At 35.6% G+C, this 25,974-nt stretch overlaps 1 protein-coding gene across 1 annotated transcript in view; it reads right to left on the bottom strand.

Moving 5' to 3' along the window:
• LOC100010745 (cytochrome P450 3A4-like) overlaps window positions 1-25,272 on the bottom strand; it is a 29,447-nt gene extending 4,175 nt beyond the window's left edge. The window contains exons 1-10 of the mRNA XM_056806465.1: window positions 25,016-25,272; window positions 18,976-19,069; window positions 17,178-17,230; window positions 10,826-10,925; window positions 9,591-9,704; window positions 9,055-9,143; window positions 6,178-6,326; window positions 5,499-5,626; window positions 3,941-4,013; window positions 1,519-1,679 (exon numbers count right to left, since the gene is read on the bottom strand). Coding sequence (XP_056662443.1) covers window positions 1,519-1,679; window positions 3,941-4,013; window positions 5,499-5,626; window positions 6,178-6,326; window positions 9,055-9,143; window positions 9,591-9,704; window positions 10,826-10,925; window positions 17,178-17,230; window positions 18,976-19,069; window positions 25,016-25,092 — 1,038 coding nt within the window. The 5' untranslated portion in view covers window positions 25,093-25,272. The remainder of the gene's footprint in view (window positions 1-1,518; window positions 1,680-3,940; window positions 4,014-5,498; window positions 5,627-6,177; window positions 6,327-9,054; window positions 9,144-9,590; window positions 9,705-10,825; window positions 10,926-17,177; window positions 17,231-18,975; window positions 19,070-25,015) is intronic.
• Between the last annotated feature and the right edge of the window lie 702 nt (window positions 25,273-25,974).

Here is a 25,974-nt window from a genome sequence, read left to right as displayed (position 1 = left end):
GTATTCAGCATCCATTTCTTAGCATCTCTGCCTATGCTTCTCTAAATGACTACCTTCTATCTGGACTCTAGAGGTCCTAACACTCTTAGCTCACCATGAATGTTGGAATATTATAGTACTGCTTGATAGCAGCTTAACATTTTATATCTACAGGAAAAGACCCAAAGTGATGCATTGGCGATGATAGAATTTAGAAGAGATACATGGATGATGGGGCAGATTTCCCAGTGTTTTTCACAAAAGATAATATAGGCAGTTATCTACTTGATGATCATATTTTACTATTCTGACATTTCTGAATAGCTTAGAGAATGTTACAGGGCTTGGGGCAGCATACAGAGTAATTAACATTAGTAATTATCACTCATCTACATCCTGGCAATCTGCAAAATAAAGAAAAAGAGTAACATTCAAAAAAGATCTGGTCCCAAACAAAGATGAAACAAAGAGGTCCCCATTTTCTCATGGGCTTAGGTATTTCTCAGGACAGTAATAAAGGTTGATGTTTGTTTTACTAGATGGCCAATGAGACCTATAAGGACACTTTTAGGAATTGATCTACCCTCCATTCCACTGTAGCTTTTATCACCCATCACTGTTTGAATGGACTATTTTGGGGACAACTGGGTAGCTCCGTGGATTGAGAGCCAGGCCTAGAGATGGGAGGTCCTAGGTTCAAATCTGGCCTCAAACACTTCCCAGTTGTGTGACACTGGGCAAGTCACTTGACCCCCATTGCCTAGCCCTTACCACTCTTCTGCTTTGGAGCCAATACACAGTATTGACTCCAAGATGGAAAGTAAGGGTTCAATTTTTTTTTAAATGAAAAAACTAAATGGACTATTTCAATATCTTCTCAAGGCTATAGTCTAACTAAATAAGGAAATAACTGTTTGAGTATTCCTAAAGTCATGATTGGTCCAAGGTAATCCTGGTATGTCAAAAAAAGTTATTTGGTATAAACAAACTCAAGTGTCTACACATGAGACATTTTGTCTTCTGCATGAGTTTATATCTCTTGTTATCAGTCATATAAGAGTATGAATGAGATTCTGAGAAAAGGATAACCAAAGCAAGTAGAGGAGTGGAGGGCAAGCAAGGAACAGGGAAAGATAATATGAAAGGAAGGAAGGGGAAATAGTGTAGGTTATTAGTAGAGAGGCCCAAAGCCATAGAGACAATTCGTATCAGAAGAAATGAGAATGAATGCTAAGTAATGGGAGGACTATGAAGTGGCTGTGTGAATAGAGGACGAATTGGCTTTTTTAGAATTTTGCCTAGGGCTCATGCTGGTTTCTGAAATATTGCATTCTCTGTGAGGATAACTTCATGTAAACCACTTGTGTCCCAACACACCTTTGCTTTCTCAAACCATAGTCATGCCCCAATAATGGGCAAATACACAGTCAGCAAATACACAGTGATTCTGACAAAACTTCTCTTAGAAGATGAGGTAAGTGAATGAATAGGTACTAAGTTAAGAGTTCAGTGAAAATAGTTCTGTTCTCATCTTCTCACCTTGTTGGGCAGAAATGCATCTATCTCCTTCTGAAGTTTCTCCTGGATTTTAGGATTGGTAGCCAAATGATAAAAAAGGAAGGAAAGGACAGAGCTGGTGGTTTCATAGCCAGCAAAAATAAAGATGATGGATTGAGCCAGAATTTCTTCATCACTCAGATCTGAAATAGAGGCAAGGGAGATGTTTAGATGAACTAAGTCATCATTCTTTTATTATATCATTCAATCAAATCACAAAAACTTAGTAAAGGCTACTACCTGAATCTACTCAATATATAATAAAGGACTTTAATAAGTTAATATGATGAGAATTCTCCCATCAAATTCATCCCCACAGGGCAGGGGAAAAGATTACATAATTGGGGTTGTTGGAGTTTTTTTCTGTATCTATTCTTTCATGTCTCCAGTATCTGTTTTTTCCATACACATACCTCATCCTCAGTTCTTGTTTCTGGGTGTAATAAAATTGACAATTCATTTTGGGGAATTCTCTCTTCTTTCTAACATATGATATCATAAGACAGACATATTAGAATTCTATAGCAAAAGTTCAGGGCAGAGGGGGCCACTAGGTGGCTCAGGGGCTTGGGGGCCAGGCCTAGGCACAGAAGGTCTTGGTTTCAAATCTGGTCTCAGACACAGCCTGCCTGTGTGGCCTTAGACAAGTCATATAACCTCCACTGCCTAGCCCTTACTGCTTTTATGCCTTGGAACCAATACACAGGAATGATTCAAAGGCAGAATTTAAGGATTTTTAAAAAAATAAATCAGGGGAGACTGGATAAATGATTGCTATAGGGTGGTTGTTGATGGTGAAAAGAAGATATGAAAGAGAGAGGTTTGAAGGAAGATGACAGACCTAGAGCTGGAAGGGAACTCAGAGATCTATACTTTCCAATACCTTGATTTTTCATTTCATTAGACTGAAGTACAAAAAGGCCAAGTGACTTTCCCAAACACTCATAGGTGTCAGAGCTATGAATTGAACCTAAGTCTTCAAATTTGAGAAACCACAATCTTTCCATTTTCTGCACTACATATGATCTCTGATGAGTTTCATGAAGGGAAGGGGTCCAGAGAGTAATGTTAAACATTGTTTACATTTGCCAGTTCCTGGTATTTATAATTAACATATATTCTTTCAATGGCCCATCATAACAAGTCTGTGAGATTGGTAGTGCAAGAATGCTTCTCACCATTTTTCAGATGTCAGTTGAGGCTCAGAGAAGTAAGGACACACTTCTGGATAAAGCAGAGACTAAGACACAGGCCTCTGACTCACAATTCCAGTTGCCCTTCCACTAAAATCTACTGCCTTCCTAAGGCCGATTTCTTGAAAGAATGCTTAGGTACAAAAGAAGTGACTAAATCATATCAATGGTTAAAATGAGAATAGTGCTCATTAAAACAATTTCAGAAGTTTCCTGACATTTTTATATTGCAAGAGAAACTTGAATCTCAGATCAACCTTTATTTTTCTTTTCTAGATGAGCACAAAGGACCATGGTCAAGGTCAGTTATGGTGAACCTTTTAGAGACTGAGTGCCCAAAATGCAATCCTTATGCTACATGTGAGGCACCTGCCTTACCCCAGACAGGAGAAGGAAGTTTTCCACTTAGGGTGCTGGGCAGAGGGATGGTGAGGTCAGTAATGGCCTCAGGCTTGCATGGAGAAAGGAGCAGTCTGCTCTGGCGTTTTACCATAGGTTCACCAACTCAAGTGAAGGCCATGGGATAAAGTAAAATAATAGGATTCAGAACAAAAAGGATCTTAACAATCATTTAGCCCAATACCCTGCTTGTTTTGCCTAAAACAAGAAATTTCAGAAAAGTAAAGTGCTATACAGAAAGTCACAAAAGTTCTTAGGAGTAAAGAGAACAGATTATCTTTCTCAAAAAAAAATTGTATTTTTCCCACTCCAACATGCCCAATGCCTGTCCTAGGTATAAGATAAAAAAGAGACTTTAGAGTCACCATCCAGGCTTCAGACTAACTTGACCATCATTAATTCTAATATATATTTGGAAATTGTCTCCATCTGGATCATTCTTCAGATGTCAGGCTATGTTTCTAAGATGGCAAACTGATATCAGAGAGAACTGGAGTTAGATATGGGTTCAAATTCTACCTCAAAGATTTACTAGCTGTGATCTGGAAATTACTTAAACTCTTTCAGCCTTAGTGTCCTCATCTCTAAACTGGAAATATTATGACAAGTTCACAGAATTGTTATGGAGACCAAATGAAGTATTATATATAATGTGCTGTGCCATTTTAAAACGTCATAACATCATTTTGTCATTATCATATTGTTGCTGTTATTGCCATTTTGTATGTTATCTAAGAAAATTGGAAATTTTCTATTATCACAAATAGTGGTTTCAAGATTCCAATTGGTGAGTACCCTTATTCCCAAATTACCTTTTTGAGAGTGTGACTCTGAATTTTTAGAAGTCTGGGAATCCATCATAAGTTGAAGGAAATCTACCCGATGCTGAAAAAATAATACAAAACACTAATTCTGAAAGAACACTTGAGAAAACAGCTCTTAGCTACAGACACAGAAAGTTAACATCCTCTTACAGAATAGACAACTCAGTGCTTGCTTCGGCAGTACATATACTGAAAAAAACAGAATAGACAACTGAAGATCTAAATCATCAGAAGTCACATTGTGGATTTAGCTCAATGACAGTGTTAAAAATTCCACCCACAGGGATTTCCACCAAAAATTTCATAGACCCAAAGAGCCTGTACCTCAAATGAATAAAATAAGGACTTAAAATCAGATTCTAGAAGTTTAGATGGCTCTGTAGATGCTAAGGAATTTAAAAGAAAATAAGAAGGACTTGAAGAAATGAATTCTTTTAAGTCTAATGAAAAGACATAAAGATAACTCTTCAGTGGTGTAAAATATGACTTATATGGACACACTGATCACAATCTTATAAGAATGTCATGGATTGTTTTTCAGCATCACTGCAGTCAAAGAAATTGTTCTCACTGTGCCAACCAATGAACATGTTTCTTCAAAATCAGCTGTATTAGTTCCTAGATCAGCATACATACAACAAACCAACATACCCATGCTTGAAGACTTTTTAGATAGTGAGGGTTGACAAGAAGTTGAACTGTTGTAGCACAGCCTTCAAGAATTAAAAGTCATGGGGGTAGCTGGGTAGCTGGGTAGCTGGGTAGCTCAGTGGATTGAGAGCAAGGCCTAGAGATGGGAGGTTCTAGGTTCAAATCTGACCTCAGATACTTCCCCGCTGTGTGACACTGGGCAAGTCACTTAACCCCCATTGCCTAGCCCTTACCACTCTTCTGCCTTGGAATCAATGCACAGTATTCCAAGACAGAAGGTAAGAGTTTTAAAAAAAGAATTAAAAGCCATAAGAATTCCACACACAAAAATTATCCAAGTAAGACCTATGATATAAAATTTAAATTTTTTTGTTTGGGCCCAGATCCCCAAAGCAGAATTTTGAAAAAAAAAAAGTTACTGGCACAGTTATGTTTTTTGCCTATTCCTGCATAATCTTCAGTATGTGTGTCAAGTCATGTTTTGGATAGTATATAAATAAAAAAAGAGTAGTCTCTTCTTGGATTTAGGTTATGTGTTATATTCTAATTTGCAGTATATAATTGAGTATGTATCTTATCGAATCTATGAGCCTGTAACTAATTTAGAAATGAGATAGTGTCTTTTCTCTCTTTGTATGCCCAGAAACACAGATCACAAACTCTGAAAAATATTAAATAATAAAAACATATGATCAAAGAGTTAGACATTGCTTCATGTTACAGAAATTACACTAAAATATTTGAGAATCCAAATTGAACAAAAGTTCTATTGAATAAGCATGAATATCAAGTGAAAAATGGAGCACCAGTTTAGCTTGTTTTACAGAGTATTAAAAACTCAACCATTGACATTGTACACATATTCTTCTTCTAAACATTGAAGAGGTCTACTTGCCTTCTCTGTAGATTTCGTTCGTTCCTCTTTTATTTTTATAATAGATTTAGCTAGGAAATCTGTTGCTTCTTTTGGAAATACAGTCAAATCCAATTTGTTAAACAAAGGAAGAAGGAATGGGAAAATTGCTGAAGAAAAAAAAACAAAAAATTCTAATTAAACTGAAGGATTTTTATGAGAGATGCAATAACCTTATTTGTAGCATAGGTGAAGAGATGGTAACAGAGAAACAAATTACAATGTGGTTTAATTTCTTTTCTTAAAGGACATCAAGTTTCATGAGAATTGATGGGGATCAATGAAAAGTCCTACAGTATCAGGGAATCTCCAAAATCAGATATCTTGTGCCATCTCTGGTTGTCTAGGGTAACAGTTCAGCTAGCTAGCATAGACCGAATCAGCAAGTATTTCCCCTAAGTATTTAGGGCAGTTGCTTTCTGAAATCCCTCCTTCTCTAACAGATAGAGAGTTGTTAAGGAAGTCAACTCCCAGGATTCTTGAGATTGTGTTCTAACTTCTATGTATCAGTTTCTTATTCTGTTAAACAAATGGATAATATTTGTTGACTTTTATGTTACCATCCATCTGTAAACCTGTGATCCAATTTTTGAGTCATCTTCAGGAATTTCAGGGTACTGACTTTTTAATTAATAATCTCTATAAAGAAGAACCAACTTACTTGTTGAAAGAATGAGTGGGTCCAGAAAACTGAATCTAATTAACTTTTTGATTTCTCTAACAAAGGGATCATTCTGATTATTCAAGGAATCAACATGTATTCCAAAGGAAGTACTGGTGATTACATCCATGCTGTATGCCCCAAAGATCCTGAGGATAGAAGAAAAAAAAAGACTTATAACAGACATTTCATCTTTCATCTTCAAGCAAAGACATGAAGTATGACTCTAAGTTGGTAGTGACAAACAGTAGATATTGATGTCACTAGATTGTTTAAAACAATACTTTTGGGCTAGAAACTGAAATAAAAAACCCACATATTAATATTATTCACAATATTTTCTTTTTTATTTAGTTGCATATATCTCAGCTATATTTTAATGTGGTCTGACCTGAGGGTCAGGTTTCCAAACTATGCTCTATGCTCAAGCTCACAGAGCAGTTTGAGAAAAAAGTTGAACATGGTCAGTGGCATCAATTAAGTAATTATTCCCTCACAGCAATTACATTAAAATCCAAAAATATTTCATGAGTGAATGCATGAGTGAATGAATGAATGTATTATTGATTACATAAACAAGGAACAAAAAGCATAACAATGCTGATCACTGTTATCACTACCTGTTCCTTAGCTGTTAGAAAAGTACAGGAGGTATGAGAAAAATGCAAAAATATTTCTGAGTCTCAAGAATCTATTATACATACATAAATCAATATCAAAAAGATAAAATTTAGAGTATCAATGTTTTGTAAATGGCCAGCATGAAGTCTGAAATTTAAAAACACCAAACTCCCCAAGGAAGATAGAACAAAACCAACCCATACATCACTCCCAAAAGTGTGTGGAATGTTTTATAACTGTACAAGAAGCCATTAGTCTCTTTGAAGAATTTTTGTAACTTGTTTAAAAATTTTTATTTAATTTATTAATTTTGAGTATTTTCCAGGATTACAAAAATCATGTTCTTTCCCTCCCCTCCCCCCAGTCCACTCCTATAGCCTAAGGTCTGTAAAGTTCCCTCCCCCCACTCATTTTCACTCCCTTTTTGTACTCCCTGCCCCACTCCTCCCTCTTTGTTTTTCCCTTCTCACTTTCCCTGTAAGGTAAGATAGAATTCAAAACCCCAATGGATCTAGATGCTCTTCCCTCTCAGAACTGATTTCACTGAGAGTAAGGTTTAAGTATTACCTATTACCACTCTCTTCCTCTTTGTGTAATATAGATTATCCTATTTATCTTATTCTTTCAAGTTTCTCTTTGTGCCATCTTCTATGCACCATCCCTTTTTTCTTTTTTTGCACTTTTTTAGACCACTTATTACCCCAGTCTCTACCTATGAATGATTCTTCTAATTAATATAATAGTGAATTTAATTTTTGAGATTTTTCAGACGAGACTTAAAAATAACATTTTTCTGTATATTAATATAAATAATTTTATCTTCTTGAAGCCCTTAAAGAAGAAAATTGAAATAAAAAACATGTTTCCTTTTCCCTCTCTTTCTTATTCATGTTTACATGTTTCTCTTGATTTTTTGTTTGGATATCACACTTTCCACTTAGTTCTGATCTTTTCTTTACAAATACTTGGGAATCTTCTATTTTGTTAAATGCCCATACTTTCCCCTGGAAGTACATAGTCAGTTTTGATAGGTAGATGATTCTTGGTTGAAGACCCAATTCTCTTGCCTTTCTGAATATCATATTCCAAGCCTTGTGGTCCTTTAATGTGGAAACTGACAGATCTTGTGTAATCCTGATTCGTGCTCCTTGATATCTGATTTGTCCCTCTTTGGTTTCTTGTGAAATTTTCTCCTTAGCTTGAAAACTCTTGAATTTGGCAATTACATTCCTGGGGTTTGGCTTTTGAGGATTTAGTATAGAGGGTATTCTATGAACTCTTTCAGTGTCTATTTTGCCCCTTGGTCAAGAATATCAGGGCAGTTTTCTTGGATAATTTCTTGTAAAGTGATGTCAAGGTTCATGTTTATTTCTGGGTTCTCAGGTAGACCAATGATTCTCAAATTGTCTCTCTGAGACCTTTTTTCTTTGTCAGTCATCTTCTCAGTGAGATATTCCATGTTTCCTTCTATTTTGTCAAATTTTTTTTTATTTTGCTTTATTTATTCTTGCTGTTTTGTGAGTTCATTGGATTCTAATTCCCAATTCTGGTCTTTAAAGACTGGTTTTCCTCTATAATCTTTTATTTTCCACCATAATCTTTTAATTTTATTTTTATTTCATCTATCCTGCTTTTCATGGCTTTCAGCTATTTAATTTTGGTCTCTTATTTATCATTTCATTTGATTTCTGGGCTTCTTTCTCCAATTGGGAGCTCCTGTCTTTTAAATTGTTATTTTCTTTTTTAATTATTTCCCATTTTTCTTGCCAATATTCTTCCATCTATTTCATAACCTCCCATTTAAATTCTTCAAGAGCTTGTGGACAATTTCCATTTTTGGAAGGCTTGGATGCATTTGTTTGTGTGACATCTGCTATTTCCTCTGTAGTTTGGATTTTTCCTCCAAAAATTTTTTGCAGAGTCAAAGCTTTCTTCTTGTTCTTCTTTGTGATGGAAAGTTGTTTTTCCTGTGTATTGTTTGCCATCACTATCCTGGTTTTTCCTTCTCTTTCCAGTCAGATGTTTGAGTGAGGAGGGCCGGATCTCTGTGTATGGAACTAAGAAATTAGGTTTTTGCCTGATGCCAACTCTCCAGACTCTGGAGCTTCTTCTCTTTGTAGCCTTTCTCTGAACTATCTCCATACCCAAGGTCTGCACTCTTTTGTCTCTTGGGGTCTCAAGTCTAACTGCTCTCAGGGTGGGTCTTTGGTGGTTTTATGCTCCTCAGATTCCTAAAGTTTTTATCCCCATACTTACTCTTTCATAGTTACAGGCTTGCTTTTCTCAGCTTCTTTCTTCATGTTCTTCACTAAGACATCTCCATATTGGTTTATGATAGGAAACATCTAAATGCCAAATCACAATAATTATATGTGGAAAACCAAGTTTAGGAATAAACCAGATTTCCTAAGCCAGAAAAAGCATGATGAAATTTCATGAATTTGCATTTCTCTTTTAAAATATATAGAATCATAGAACTAAGGTAGGAATAGACTTTAAAAGCCATGTAGTCAAATTACTTCATTTTAAAGATGAGAAAGTTGGAGTGGTTAAGTGATTTGACAATTATTGATTTCAAAGATCTCATTCAAATAAAGATAAGGTTATTTTAACTCCAGAGATAATGTTCTCTCCATTTTATTATAAAAAAAATAGAAAGCAAAATATTCCCTTATTCAACCATCACATTTATTGACCTATTCATTAGACTTTATCTGAGGAAAAAATCATTGGAAGTTTCTTACTTCCATCTTGACTTAGTTTTTTAGAATGACCAGTGTTGACTGCTTTACCTCCTTAAGTTTTCCACTTGTAAATGTTGGAGACAGCACTGTCCGGATCCTCTTCCATTGCTCATCTTTAGCAATTGAGATGGCCTTCTCCAAAAACCCTGATGGACCAAACATCTAGGAGAAAAAGGTAAAAGGCAAACATTAAGTAGAACCAAAATTAAAAGTCCATTGCACTTTCCAGTATATTGAATGAATTTTTCAAACCCCTTTCCTTCTGTCTTGGAACTGATCAATTCCAAGGCAGATAGTGGTAAGGGATAGGCAAATGGAGTTAAGTGAATTGCTAAGGGTCACACAGTTAGGAAGTATCTGAGTTCAGATTTGAACCCAGGACCTCTCATTGCCAGGACTTACTCTCTATCCATTTAGCCAATTAGCTACCTCTGAACTAATTCTTTATAAAAATCTCTAGTTTGTTAGCTGACTTTTTATAGCCCATTTACTTTAGTTGCATCAATCCTCTTCTCTGGGTATCAAAACTCAAAACTCTATTGGAATAGTTTTCAGACTTCTTTGAAACAGAAATTGCTTCCCAGGAAAAGGCTGGGGCTATAGAGCTGCAAGCAATGCGATTCCAAAAAACCTTGGGTATTATGTCCACCTAGGCTATCTCTCACAGGTGAAGTGGTGGTGAAGATGGTGGTGATGGTGATAATGGTATTATGGGACATCTTACTTCCTGTCTCTTTCTCATGTAAGCTATTGCTTCAGCTATTCTGCATTACCAGTGAGGTAAATGTTCAATAATTGTTATGGATGGTTAGCACCTCCTCCATAGGATTTTTTAGTCCACCATGATGACTGGGAGGGCTTGGTCAAAAGCAGGAAAGGAGCCTTAGAGGTATTTCCAAGACTGTCTCCTTTGCCTAGCTCTCTGTTGGAGGCAGCTGTTAACAATTATTGCCCATGGAGATGAGGAAGAGAGACCCATCCTCCACAATGCTCTTTCCCTTTAGTAATGGTCCTGGGAGAAAAATTAGAAGCAAATCTAGGTGGTTGTTGGGAGGTATTGCCACTACCAAGGATTTGGGGCTGAAATAAATCACCTATAAAAAAACTGCCTTCTTTCTCCCCCTCAAGCTCAATGACCTTTAGCTAGACTCTCTTGCTTGCCTTGTCTTCTATGAGAATATCAACATTGAAGCTGTTTGTAGATAGTGTAAAAATGATGACTCTTAACATGCTTAGAGAGCTTTCCACATAGCTGTCAGTATTATGCTTGCACTGTCACTTACCCGACGATTGGTGAAGACAGAATAGCACTCTTTTACCAGCACTGTTTTGATTGTCTCTGGGTCCATGATGGCCAACACAGCTTGTCTGCCATCAAAAAACCTACATCCCCAAATGGAACAAATTATATCAGTCAGCAAGTTAGACTGTTTGAAATAGAGTTGAGACTATATATTGACACTGATAAGCTCACTGTTCCTTTATGTTTTCTTTAAGATGTAGGACTGAACCAAGAATCCAAAATATAAATTATCAGTGAATATTCATGAAATCCTTAACTTAAATTAGAATCCTGCTTCAGACACTTCCTAGCTCTTGACTGCATGCAAGTCATGAACATCTCTCAAACTCAGTTTCTGAAAAATGAGGATAATAATGCCATCCACCTTAGAAGGTTGTTGTGAAAATAAAATAAGAGAATGTAAAAAGAGCTTTGAAAACTGAAAAAGTAGACTTTTCCTATTTTTATCTTTGCTGCTATTACTGTTAATATCAGAGAAATATAAATCAAAGTGAGGCATGTGACTATCTGGTAGTTTTTGAATTATACTCAGCATAGGGAAACAGTGGATACTTTTGTGAGAAAGAATAGACACAAGCAGGTTTATGCATAAGAAAGATCATTCTAGCAATAGTATGAAGAATGAACCAAATGCTATAAGAAAATAACAAATATGGGGGCAGCTAGGTGCTTCAGTGGATTGAGAGCCAAGACTAGAGGCAAGAGGTCCTGGGTTCAAATGTGGTCTCAGACACTTCCTAACTGTGTGATCCTGGGCAAGTCATTTGACCTCCATTGCCTAGCCCTTATCCCTCTTCTGTCTTAGAACCAGTACACAGTATTGATACCAAGATGGAAGGTAAGAGGTTAAAAAAAAAAAGGATTAAAAGGGGGCAGCTGGGTGGTTCAGTGGATTGAGATTCAAGATAAGAGTTTTTTAAAAAAATAAAAATGAAAAATGAAAAGGATTTAAAAAAGAAAATAACAAAGGGACCATCCATGATGAAAAATACTCTCTACTTCCAGAGAGAAAACTTGCTTTTTTTGCAACATGCTAATGTGGAAATATGTATTCTATAACTTAGCAAGTAAAATTGATGTTATATTGTATGCCTTCTCACCGGGTGTCCTAGAGAGGACAGTTTTTGGAACATAAAGGTTTTTAGAATACATTTTTAAAATAAACAGTTTTTTAATTAATTTTTTTTACTGGACCAGGTAGGAGGGAAAGTGAAGCCAGGAAGAATTCTTTCAAGGGTCCCAATAATAGTTTATATGAATAATCATAACAACTTTTACTACTGTTGATAGTAATGGCAAAGGGAATAGAAGAGACTTAAGAGTTGTTAAGATGAGAGAGTAAAAGGAGTTGAATATAATCCTCAAAGTTATGAAAATTGAAAACCATGGAAATTATAGGTGTCAGATTCACAGATGATTTACCAACAGCTTCAAAATTCCTTGAAAACAAATTAAAATGAAAATGGAAATTGCTTAGCAAAATAATGAAAATACAATAGAGTTGTTAATTTGTGAATGTCTGAATCAATATTCAGCTGCAGGAACTCTTTGAGTTCAACACCTCTACCATAGATGATTGTGCAAGAAGAAATACAGAACTCAAATGGAATAGGGCCAGGGGAATAATACACAACTTAGGTCATTTTGTGGTACATTGAAGTTGACTAGAATATGTAGGAGAAAATATCCTGTAGAGAGCAGGAAATGAAGGTTTGCTGTGCAGAAAATGGATCGTTTGGAAAGATATTAAGGAGTTATTTTGGAAAAGAAAAGTAGTAGAACTTAGAGAATGGAACAAGTGCAAAGAGGAAGAGTACAGACACAATGAGGAGAAAAGAAAAGAAAAGAAAAGAGAGAAGAGAAGAGAAGAGAAGAGAAGAGAAGAGAAGAGAAGAGAAGAGAAGAGAAGAGAAGAGAAGAGAAGAGAAGAGAAGAGAAGAGAAGAGAAGAGAAGAGAAGAGAAGAGAAGAGAAGAGAAGAGAAGAGAAGAGAAGAGAAGAGAAGAGAAGAGAAGAGAAGAGAAGAGAAGGGAAGGGAAGAGAAGGGAAGAGAAGGAAGAGAAGAAGAGAAGAGAAGAGAAGAGAAGAGAAGAGAAGAAGAAGAGAAGAGAAGAGAAGAGAAGAGAAGAGAAGAGAAGAGAAGAGAAGAGAAGAGAAGAGAAGAGAGAGAATTGAAGAGAAGAGAAGAGAAAAAGAAAAGAAAAGAAAAGAAAAGAAAAGAAAAGAAAAGAAAAGAAAAGAAAAGAAAAGAAAAGAAAAGAAAAGAAAAGAAAAGAAAAGAAAAGAAAAGAAAAGAAAGAGGAAAGGAAAGGAAAGGAAAGGAAAGGAAAGGAAAGGAAAGGAGGAAAGGAAAGGAAAGGAAAAGAAAGGAAAAGAAAAGAAAGGAAAGGAAAAGAAAAAAGAAAAGAAAAAAAAGAAAGAGAAATACAAGCACACTTCCCTTGACATTGCCAGTGGTTGGAACTATGATACTCAATTGCTCTTCTCTTTCTCAGCAAAACTCCTAGAAAGTTGCTGATATTTGTTTCCTCCCTTTCTTTCCTTTCTGCTCATTGCTGAAACATTGGTAACTTGGCTTCTGACACCATAACTCTATCTAAACCTCTTTCTATGTAGGCTTCTAATGCTTATTTAACTGTTATCTAGGATGGTTTTTTTCTTTTCATCATTCTATGTGACTTTTCTGCAACAATGACTTATGAGGCAAACTGTCCTCCTAGATATAGTCTCATTCCTTAGATTACATACTATTGCTCCTTTGGTTCTCCTACCTTTCTGACCATCACTTTTTGATCTGGATCATCCTGAACTTCCCACCTCCTAAACATGGGTATTCTCAAGAATTTCTGGGTCTATCCATATAAATCTATTCTCTTAGTGATCTCATTAACTCACATTCAGACAAATCCCACATTTCTTCAGACAACTTCTAAAATTACATAGTTTGTTCTAATCTCTATCATGAAGTTTTGTATTCAAGGAACATGAATGAGGAAAGTCACTACAGGATACAGGGAAGCAACATTTAGAAAGGTAAAAAAAAAAACAACTATCAGAGTTTGACTTCTCTGAAGCCAAGGAAAGGGGAAGATCTTTCAGTAGAAGGAGGTGATAAGCAAATATGGTATGAGGAGGTCAAGGAGGACTAAACAAAGGCCAGTGTAGTAGATAATATTGAAGGTATCAAAGATTGGGGAAAGCATCTCAGGAGATAATTGAGATTAAAATCTAATTTCAAAAGGGTTGAAGAAAACAATTATGAATTAGGAGCAGAAAGTATTTTCTAACAATTTGCCTATGAAAGAGAAGTAAAAAAGTAGTAGTTGGACACTCTAAAATAGTCAGGTTGAAGGCCTGAATTTTGGATGCATGTAAACTGGCCATATTTGAAAGGGACATGCAATTTTCCTTGCAATAGAAATTTATAGCCGGCACATAGTAGACCTTAACACATGGCACTTCGCCAACTGATTATTTGCATGAAAATGGATAGAAAAGAGCCAATAGTAAAAGAGAAAATGAACATGGAAGAGAGATAAAAGGATAGCCACTGAAGAATGGGCCTGAAGTATGTGTAAAAGGTTTGGGATGGAGGATACAGGGAGAGGAATTATTTCAACTTCTCTACTGGAGGCAAAGGGGATATATAAAGGGCAATATGGTAGAATATTTTGAATAAAGGAAGGGCAAGTTAAGGGTCCTTGTTAGTGTAAGACTACTTAGCTATGTTTGGGGGTTGTATCAGGTTACAGTTGGTACCTAGTGGAAAAGGAAAAAAAGTGTTGCTAAAATTAAAGTGAGGAATGAGGCAAGGCATACTTAAGGGAAAGAATAAGAAATGTAATTAGCAGCAGCAAGGGCCTAGATAAAATGATATATCATGAATGTGGGGGTGAAATCAACACAATTTCTCTATGAATATTGTTGCCCTGTAACAGAAGTAGAGAAAATCATTATTGGAATTCATTTTAGGAGGATTTACATGTTGGGAGGAGTGTAGGAAAAGAGTTTGAGGCATACTAAAAGAATAAGGAGAAAAGCATTAAAGTAGCAAACAATAGGATAAAGGCCAATAATTGAGGCAAATACAACATAAAGGGAGATAGCAGAAAGAAAATAGGAATACATCAAGGACCACCATATACAATAAGAGGGTTTGCTACCAGATTTAGTGTAACTGGGACAGATGAAGGAAAATAAATTAGTGGTTAAATTCTGGAATTTCAATTTTATATTCAAGTATTTGTGAGATTATTCCTTTTAAAAAGTGAACATGTTGACTAGGGATGGAAGAAGGAACTCTGTGAAACAGTAGATTGAGAAGTTGCATGGTCAGACTTTAAACTAAAATACTCTTTTGATTTCAAGATCATAGGGTGAGAAGAGAAGAAGATGGTTAACTAGGTTTCAAAATGTTGAAAAAGTTGGGAAAGAGGGGGAGCTGGATGGGTCAATGGATCCAGGCCTAGAGAGCAGAGATCCTGTATTCAAATCTGCCCTCAGACACTTCCTATATGAGTGACGGTGCAAATGACTTAAACTCAGTTGTGTTGCCCTTACTGCTCTTCTGCCTTGGAACCAACACTCTGTGTCTATTCTAAGACAGAAGGTAAGGATGTTTTAAAAAGCTGGGAAAATATCTTGAATGTGAACATATCACACTAACTAGAATGGTGAGAGGTCAGGACAAAGAGGTTACAAGGATTTCAAAAGGAAAAAGTATAGGGGGATAGGGTAGGAAGAGTGATCTGGAAAAAACAGTAGTGATTAAGGAATATGACTTTCTCATCTCATAGCCCCAAGAGTAGGGGGATGAGAGGGGATAAGACAGAGAAAAAAGCATCGTAAGAGATATGGTATTTTCAGGGGAGGTTCAGATTTCTATTAAAGCAAGGAAGTAAATACCAAGCTGCTGGAAAGGGAAGTTGGTTAGATAAGATGAGGGTTCTTCAGAGCACAGAGCAATAAATACATGATGGAAAAATTAGGTTGGAGTGATCATGGGAAATAATTGGAATGATTAGAATAAGGGGAAGTATTCAGGGCTAAGCACTGCAGGTATGCACCTAGCCTGGAGAGACTGGATGATGATGATTATGAAGGAAATATAAGAGGTGCCCGGAACCAGGCAATAGATGACCCCCATGAGAGTTTAACATAGAATTTAAAATTCTGAATCATGGTATTCCAAAACAACTGAGATGTAACACAAAGAGAAAAGGCATGTTAAAAGATGATTGGAGAAGAAGTCTAATAAAGTAGTACAAAGACTCCAACAAAGGACATCAGAAGCCATGAACCTTTCCTGACATGAGGTGATCCTTTACATATATGTCTTATTCACATGTGCTCCCCTATACATCCAACCTTTCAAACATGTGTTAAACCTAAATATGCACCAAGGTATATTTGTTCAGGTATAATTCCAATGAAGGTTTCTACTTTCCATGGAATCTGAGTGTGTTTGTGGTCTCTCAGTAGCTCAAAATTTATAGAAGCCATGTTCTAGTGTTTATTAATTTTCATCACTATTTAGTTATATTTTCTGTTATGGAGTTTAGGTAGGATGGATAACTTGGAAAAGTGAAATATTTGTTTGGTGCCCAAGAGCTATGATTTGGATAGGATTTTGATTACTTGTGGAAGTTCAAGTGAGACTAGTTAATGTGATATTATGTAATTGTAGTTGCATATTATATATGCATGAATCACACAAAATTTCTAACATTCCTTAAAATGATACTGTTATTTAATTCTTCAGAGTCAGTAAGAATAATATTTATTAAATATAAATTATCATAAATGCATTGGGTCCAAACTTATGAATCAGAATTAATAAGAGTTCAGATAGTAAATTGAGTAAAGTAGAGAATAGTCTTTTGAAGAAAAATTAAGTTCAAGAGAAATAGTGGTTGCCCTCATCAGCCTATGTGTTATCCTTTTAATGATCTTTTTTATTGCTATTATCTATTTTTTATTATTCTCTTTACATGTTGAATTGTACAATAGACTGGAAGCTTCTTCAGGGCAGGTTCTCTCAGTTCTGTCTTTATATCTGCATTGCATGGTAGGTACTTAATGCGGTTCTTTCTGTCTTCAAAATATACATTATCATATCACTGAACTAAAACATGGAGTATGTATAGAATATATGATTTGGTATAACATCTTATTATATGGATCTTTTAAGATGCTACAAGACTGGCCTATGATTCTGTGGCGTTAAATAATTTTCTAATACTAATAATCTACTTTCACAAATTGATTTGAACTATATCAGGGAGGTATTTGATGACTGCCTATTAATATAGGAAGATTACTAAGAATACTCACCCCCAAGTTTTCCCATATTTTTTAAAACATCCATAGTCAAAATCTGCAAAACCCTGAAAAAAATTTTAAATCAGATATTTTAATGAATTATTAATAATTAATCATACCTTATATGAGGAAGTTAAATATGAATTAAATGTTATTTTACTACTCTTGTTATGCTCTCCATTTTCACTGGAGTGTATATTGCTTAGACCTACTTCTACTTATTGACATCTGACCCAAGACAAATGTGGTCAATCCTATGAAGACTTTCCTGATCCCTCCAGCAGAAAGCAATTTCTCTAGGATCCTAGCTCTCTTGACTAATGCCTTTTTCATGTGCTATGATAGCCTCTATAAAGGAGGGATTATTTCATTCATTTAGGACTTAATAAAAACTTGAATGTTACCTCAAAACACTCCATGCAGAAATGCTCTTACTATATTTTCATTTATATTACAATTACCTCAATACATGTCATTGTCTATTCTGGACAATAGGGTCTTCAATGTTATCTACCATGAATTTTTTTCTTTGTATTTCCCCTAGAGTATGTGTTCCTAACCTTTTGAGTGTTATGGGCCTTTTCAGTGGTGTGGAAAGCCTATGGACCCCTTCCTAAAATGATATTTTTAAAATCATAAAATACACAGCATTTAAGAGAAACAAATTTTATTAAAAGAGTTTTCAAAAATTTTGTATTTCTCATGTTAAGAACCATTGATTTAGTGCTTAGCATAGTGTATCATTCACAGTAGAAGCTTTACAATGTTCATTGAATAGTTATTGATACTATAACTATGAGGAGATCCTTTTACAAGCCCCTTTTGTTTTGACAGTATCTTACAATTTCTGAACCTATTGCAATCCATTTTTATAGTTTTATGTTTCTCATTTGATTCTCACAATAACTTGATGAAGTAATTAGTAAACCAAAGCACAGAAGAGTTGATTGGTTGCTCTAGATCAGCCAACTCTTTGCACCATTAAGTAAATCTTCTAGAGAAAGTTAATAGCACTAACAGCCACTCAAACAGAATTTGGTGTAAAACATTCAGTTCCTTACACTTGTTACAAAAGCCCTTTGTCCAATTAAAAAAAAAAATTCTGTATACTACTACACATTCCAACCCATTAAACTGAAGAACAAGTCCATGGTAGCTTATCTTGGGGAAATCTGAAGTCTTATTAAGAATGAGAAATGTCTTATTTCAAAATTACTGGTAGTAGCACAAATGTAATAAATGGTAGAAACAGCTGAATGGATTGTGATATTTTAATGTAATTGATTGTATTGTTATTAGAAATGGCAAATATTGGAAATATATGAAGAGAAAAAAAGAGAATAAGAATAATACATACCATGATTACATTTTAAAAATAGCAACCACAAAATCAGGAGAAAAAAGTATCCAAGTAAAATAAATCCAAAGGGAATTCAAAAGCAGAGGATGTTTATATTAGCATACAAATATAATTTAGAAATTTTAAAACAAATTATAAATAATGTAGAGTCCATGGGATTGCACATCACTTTTTATGTATTTGTTTAATGAAATATTTTTTATTGATGATAGTGGTGAAGTGTATAATAAAAAAGAAAAGAAAAGAATCCACAGTTTCTAGACATTGAGCTGAGAGTCAAAATGTCTGATTTTACAAATGAGGAAACCAAAGCCTTCGAAAAATATTGATTTGCCAAAGTTCATACTTAATAAATATCAAAAGTGGTATTCATATCCAAATCTCTTAAGGGTAGAGCAAATGCTCTTTCTACCATCCAGAAAGAGGAAAGGAGAGCTCATAGATACTCACTTTGCGATAGGCAAGAACAGTGCCAAAGAAAGGAAGAGGTGTCGGTCCTGGAATTCCTAAGTTCTTAAATAACTTGTGTGTCCTGGTCCCATATCTATAAGGTAAAGTAAAAATACAAAGGCATTAGAGTCAAGGCAAAGACCAATCACATAAATGGCATGGTCCATCTATCATTAATCAGAATGGGTTGAAGCATAAAATATCTTAAGGCAAGGCTTGGTTTACTCAGATCCAGATGCCAAAGGGTCACTTCCAGAGATTCTTCATGGCTCATACAAACATCTGAGATATTACAAGGCCTTCCTGAGATTCCTTAATGTCCCACCTCAGAGCCAGTAAGGATTGGGGCAACACATTAGGTGTAGTCATTTTTGCAAGCCTCAAGGAAACCATTAGCATTGCTGTTGGAACGTATTCCCTATTTGTGTGGACTCACTCCATCATTATTAACCTTCACTCTGTTTTGCTGTGACTAGGACCAAGTCTCTCTTGCTGGTCTAGATCCAGTCCAAGGTCAATTTTTATACTATCAAGATAGCTCTGAATATGAACTCCACAACTTAAACCCTGTTTAAGGTCTCCAGGACCCAACCCAACTCCAGTGACTCAGACAAGAGAGCACTAATCTTTAGAATCTGAGTGCCAAATACCATAATCCCAGGTTCCAATATATTCCACTCCACTTCATGATCCACCCAAAGGCCAAAGGCCAAAGACCAAAGATATGTCACCTCTTATTGTTAGTACCTTATGTACAGGAAGAATTATTAACACTTTTCCTCACATCTCCTGTAGCCCCAGTAGTGAGAGTGGACTGCTTTAAAATCACAGCCATAACTTAGAAACAACTAGTGTAATGGTAGAAATTTTAGGCTTCTGGGAGAGGTTATGAGCAACTGTAATGGTTAAAAATGTGGCTACAGGATTTATGTAATATTGAACAATGGCCGCCAAGGAATTTACTTATGAAATTCCTAAAATGAAGCACTCAAGTCAGAATGGAGTTTATGGAGGTTTAATCACACTGGGAGTAGGGAAAGGAGAGGGAGAGGAGAGAGGAGAAAAGGGAAAGGGCTACTCAACCTCTGACCAAGGCGGAGGGAGTTTTAGGCCCAAAGGGCCAAGGTGGAAAGAATCAGTCCTTAACTCACGTGGGTGATCTGAAGGAAAGCTGTCGGCGGGCGTCCTCCCTGTCCAAGCTCCTAACACCAACTCTCCTCTAAGCTCTCTCCACAGGAAGTGAGCGAATTCCAGAGGCTGTTCTCTACCTCACTTCCTGTGTCTCACAAATGCCAATGGTTGGCTCTAGCTTGGCTTAGGACAGCCCAGGTGGGCAGTTAGTTATTCCTGATTTGTCATTGACTAGCACATGCCCGTGTAGTGTGGGTGTGCACAATTTTTTGTGCTAGACCAAGATGGAGACTTTTTAAATTCACACTAGACACATAGCTTGCTCCTCAGCATGAGAACTCAACCCCTCCTTTCCCCAAATACTGTATGTTTTTCTAAGAAATTACTGATGCAGGAATTCTGTGAGAAACTTGGCTAGATGGTTACATATTTATCTGTGGTTTATTATGCCATAGAAAATTCTGTCTAAGCTTTGGTGAAGTAAACTAAGTCAGTGTACTAAGACTGTAAATCATTACTAACCATTGTCCCTGTAAAAAGCTTACCTAATACCTTAGCCTACATCACTTTCTCTATAAAATACTAGCTTCAGTGGCCCTCCTGACACATCATCCTTCTCACCATGTCTCATTCTCCTCACCCATTCGGGACCCCAGAATGTTTGTCAGTATCACCTGACAATCTTTCCTTTGTTGATACTACAGAAATGACTGTTTGCTATGGCTAGTATATCCTTATTTTTTTCTTTTCCACTTGACAGAGAGTTTTCAGGTGACTAAGCAAAAATCACCCACTTCTCTTACTACTAATTCCCATTCTCTTTTCCCCATACATCATAGTTCTCCCCTCTCAGGAAGGAATCCAGATGAAGATACCTTCTATTATCAATATGTTCCCCTTCATCTAATGGTTTCTTATGCCCCTAAATAAACTAGTCCCCATGGAGAAGTCAATACACTCTTTCATTCCTCTCCATTTCCACTGCAAGACTTTTCCTCTCTCAATACTTAGCAACTTATCCTTCTTTGAGTTTCACTCTGTCCATATACATCTTACTCAAACCAGTTCTAGAAGTAGTTATGCATAGGATTACAGTTTGTTCTCTCTATTCTCAAAGATTTCAGAGTCCAAACAACATGATAAATGAATGACTTTCCTCATATGTTTCCATTTATTGATACCTCTAAATTCATTGCCCTAGATAAGAATCCCATTGCAGAACCTCATAATTATTCCCACAGTGGTCATATATGCTTTTGGTGGGTTTGTGAAGATTTAAGCACTCTAGTAGATCACTGGTGGAACTTCAGAAACAAGAAAATATTTTGGAGATCAATGTGGCAATACACTATTAGACCCATGAAATTGAATATACCTATTAATCAATCATTCCTCTACCATGACTCAATCACAGAAATAAGCATGCACTTTTAAAAATTATTTGTGGGAGCAGCTGGGTAGCTTGGTAGATTGAGAGCCAAACCCAGAGATGGGAGGTTATGGGTTCAAATTCAGCCTCAGATACTTCCTATCTGTGTGAATCTGGGCAAGTCACTTAACCCCCACTGCCTAGCCCTTATCACTCTTCTGCCTCAGAACCAATACTTAGTATTGATTCTAGGGTGGAAGGTAAGAATGTTTAAAAAATATTTATGCACATAAAATATATCTGTTTCTACTTTATTTTCAAAAGCAAAAAATTGGTTTCAACTTAAATCTTTAAAAGTGTCTAAACTAATTGTGGCATGTTATTATAATCAAATACTATAGATCCCATGAAAAAGATTAATTATAGGAAATAAGGAAAGGTTTTTATGAAGTGAGGTAGTGCAAAATCAACACAATCAGAATAGCTAAATGTTATACTGTAACTAGAATAAAGGACAAAAAATAAAGATTCAAGGAACACAGAGTCAGATGTATCATTTCTTATCTTTTGGGCTTTGACTTCACAATGTGGTTTCTAATCATTTTTGAAAGAATCTCATGAAAAGGCAACTAAATAACATCATCCATAGAGCACCAGACCTGGAGTCAAAACACCTGTATTCAAATATGACCTCGGACTTCCTGCATGATCCTGTATGAGTCAAAACCCCAAATCTCTAACACTTAATGCTCTTCTGCCTTGCAACCAATACTTAGTATTGATTCTAAGACAGAAAGTAAGATTTTTTTTTAATTGAAACTGACAAGATAATGGTTTTTAAAAAGAACTGGTAGGATATTTATTATCTATATATTTAATATTAATATCGTAAGGGTTAAAATAGGGGTTTTGACAAAAACAAGAGAGCAGCTTTTAACACTTTAAGTTTTAATGAGAATATAGTTGAGTTGTAAATTAATATTAACCCTTTAAGCCAGAGAAAAGAAAATTTCTGGCAGTTTTTAATAACAATTTAGTTTACTACCTAAAAATGCCTTTATCTACCTAGAACTGCCTATAACTACCACTAATGACTGCTATTAGAGGAAGTCCAGCTGATCACCCTTCATCTCAACTTACCAACTATATCAGAATATATATATAGGAACCACCAACTCATCACCAATCCACTCTACCAGCAACCAACCCCCAACTCATGCCCATCAGCACTTGCAACTCTCAGCCACTGCCAGTCCTAACTACTGACATTCAGCCCAGCAGGAGACTCTCCTGTTCCTACTTCCTATCACTGTGGGCTGGTTAAGCCCTACACATCTCTATGGTAAGAGGACCTCCAGTTCTTCCATTAAATTAAAAAAGGAATAAAGAATTCCTTTCTACATATTATTTCATCATTTGCATTTTAGTTTCCCTTCTCTTACATAGCTGTGTCTATCTATTGATTATAACCACATAAAGTGGCAGGCTCCTTAAATATTATGTCATATTATACTTTATGTTGTTATGATATATCATTATATCAAATTATATATTTATTCTTAGGCAGACTACTTCTCTTTCATTCACTTCAAATTCCTCATCTATCAAATGAGGAAAAAAATGAAAAAGTTATGGTAGAATAATCCCCAACATCCTTCTTAGTATAAAGATGAAAATTTAGGAAACTGAGGCAGGTAGAAATTAGTTTCTCTCTGTAAGGAGTATTATATTTTTATGAGGTTTATTAAAGATTAAGGATTAAAGAAAATACAGGATAAGAAACACATGCCTAGGCCAGAGAGGCCTAGACAAGATAATCTCACATCATGGAAGAGCCACGTCTGCTCCAAAACAGAAGTCTAAAAGCCCACAAAAGCCTTTGCAATCAGGTTAAATCCCTTCTCGATCTCGGCCCACCTGAGAATTCAGTGAGATTACAAAGCATTCTGGGGAAGTGGAGCAAGGGCTTTTGGGGATTGAAGTCCAGACTTCAAATCCATTTTTACATTAGGTCTCATATGCTATGCTCCTATAAGCCATGTACTGGCTTACTCACAACCAGCAGTAGCTCAAATCAGTACACACTGGCAGTTCTGACTCACTAATTAAAATCTTGGGCCAAGGTCACATAGGTAAATGAGCATCACAGAATAGATTTGAATTTAGGTCCTCTCACTCTGAAAGTCCATTATTATTCTAGTTTCCAGGTGCCTCCTAAGGTATAAATATTGCTATTATTTTGGCATGAATGTAAAAGGATCCCATAATATATAATGTTGACATTTTCTCAGATCTATCATCTTCTGGAGTCATTTGATTGCCCTAAGAAAGAAACTTGGATATTAGATAGCATTAAAGCATCTCCTTGCTCGAAAACAACTTCACTTGTTCCAAACTTGTTAGTTTTTGTAAACAATTAGAGAATTAGATCCAAATTCCTTCTAATCACTTACAGGGGATTTTGAAAATGTTGATACACAAGAAGGATATGAATATTTGCTTCTACTATCTTGCTAAATTAGTATGATTTGTATACTGCAGGAAAAAAAGGGAAAAGAAATATTTACCAAATTCTTTTCTAATGAAGAGAAAACAGGGATTAAACAAAGACCCATAAACAAAAACTTATATGTTATGCAACATAACCTTTACAATAATCAGAAGCCTTAAAGAAAATACAGGCAGCAAAGAAAGTGTTCAGATTTGAAGAGAAGGGAGGCAATACCTTCATTTGGATCTCTAGCAGTCCTCCTTCAAATACAGGACCTTGAGTCTCATCAGCTGGTGGGTATTGCAGCACTAGACAATTTAACTTACAGTTTTTTGTATAGAAAACCTTCTACCCTAATGTAGAACTCTAACTTTTTCTAGGTCCTTACTATTTCAGGATAGTAATTGGTTAAAAGGTATTGATGGAACAGAACAATAAAGCTCTCTTTTTTGAGTGCCCCACCTCCACTTCAAAGTCTTCAAAGGGGGAAAAGAAAGAATAAATATATATATACATATGTATATATATATTACAAAATCCCTACACGGTTGATAGCAAATACTACACTGTTGTGATCAGAATGAGTATTAGCAAATAAGCTGTAGTTTTTGAAGGTGAGGAAATATCATTTAAACTCTAAAAATAAAATAATAGGGAGCAAAACTAGAAAGATAAAATGAAAAAGTCAAATAATATGAACTCAGGTTTCCTGAAGAAGTTTTCTTTAAATCACTTCACTACTAAAAAAGGAATATTCTCAAAGCTTATTCTTTTGGGGAAAGACAAAAGAGGTTATGATCAAGAAGTTTATAACTTTCCCTTGGTATTTTTTCTCATAAACTATATAAATTCATTTATATGTATTTTAAAGGTCCACAATTTCAGTTAATAAAAAGCTTAAATAACAAACATATTCTTATATACATTATGCAAAGAATAGAAGCAATTAGAGACCAGTCACTGTGGAAAGTCCTATGACAGTCACAGTGCCAATGGTCTAATCCCCTGAAAAATTGTGAGCAGGAAAAGGAAAGCATGTTCTCACTTACAGATACAGGAGAGTCAGAAAGAGAACGATGAGTGTCCAGGTTCCAGCACTCAAACTTGGAATGATATTCATTGTCATACTCTCCAGGCAGCTTTTTATTTCTTTCTCTTTCAGATTTCCTTGAGTCTTAGTTCTTAATACCTCACTCCAAGTGCTATTCCTAACAAATTTCGAAAGGAATATATAAGCTGTAAATCAAGGGGTGGAGTTAAAGGGTGGCCAATGAAATTATGATCCAGCAGGAAGTTTTATGACTCCTATACAAATCTCCAGCCCTGAAGTCTCTGAGTTTTCCTTTATTAACCTATGGTGGGGATGAACTCATGGTATTTGCTGGTGGTCAGGTAAGTTCAAAAAAACAATTATTAACTTTAGTCACATTCAAAACATAATGAAACAAATACCTTTAATCCTTATCAGAAATAGTGGTGACAAAACCAAAGCAGAGTTAAAGTTTTATGGAAGTCTAAAGTACAAATCAAACAGTCAACAAGTATTTATTAAGTGACTACCCAGGTCTAGGCAGTACACTTAGTTCTTACTATACAAGGACAAAAATTCTACCTGTAACAATTAATGCCTGTATGAGTATAGGAAAGCCATGAATCATGGACCCATGTAAACAGAGGTGAACTTGAATTCATGAAACATAAATTTGAATGCAAGGTTCGCCATCTATGGCCTATTCTATTTTGAAATTTTTGCTTTACATGACAGGACTGCATTTCCCATCAATCCAATGAGAGACTCGAAGAGCTTAATGGTTCCTCCAAGCTATACAATTATTATCTTTGAACTTTAACTTACTCATCTGTGAAATGGGGAAAATAATATTGATAGGGCATAGATGACAGGTTTCTTGTGAAACTCAAAAGAATTAATGAATACAAAGTGCTTTGCAAACTTTAAATATCACTAATTAGCTATTACTAAGATTGTCCTCTGCAAATGAGACTGTTA

Source organism: Monodelphis domestica, chromosome 7 (assembly GCF_027887165.1).
Source record: "Monodelphis domestica isolate mMonDom1 chromosome 7, mMonDom1.pri, whole genome shotgun sequence".
Lineage (NCBI taxonomy): Eukaryota > Metazoa > Chordata > Mammalia > Didelphimorphia > Didelphidae > Monodelphis > Monodelphis domestica.
Note: the sequence above shows the minus strand (reverse complement) of the source record. Positions and strands in the feature narration are given on the sequence as shown.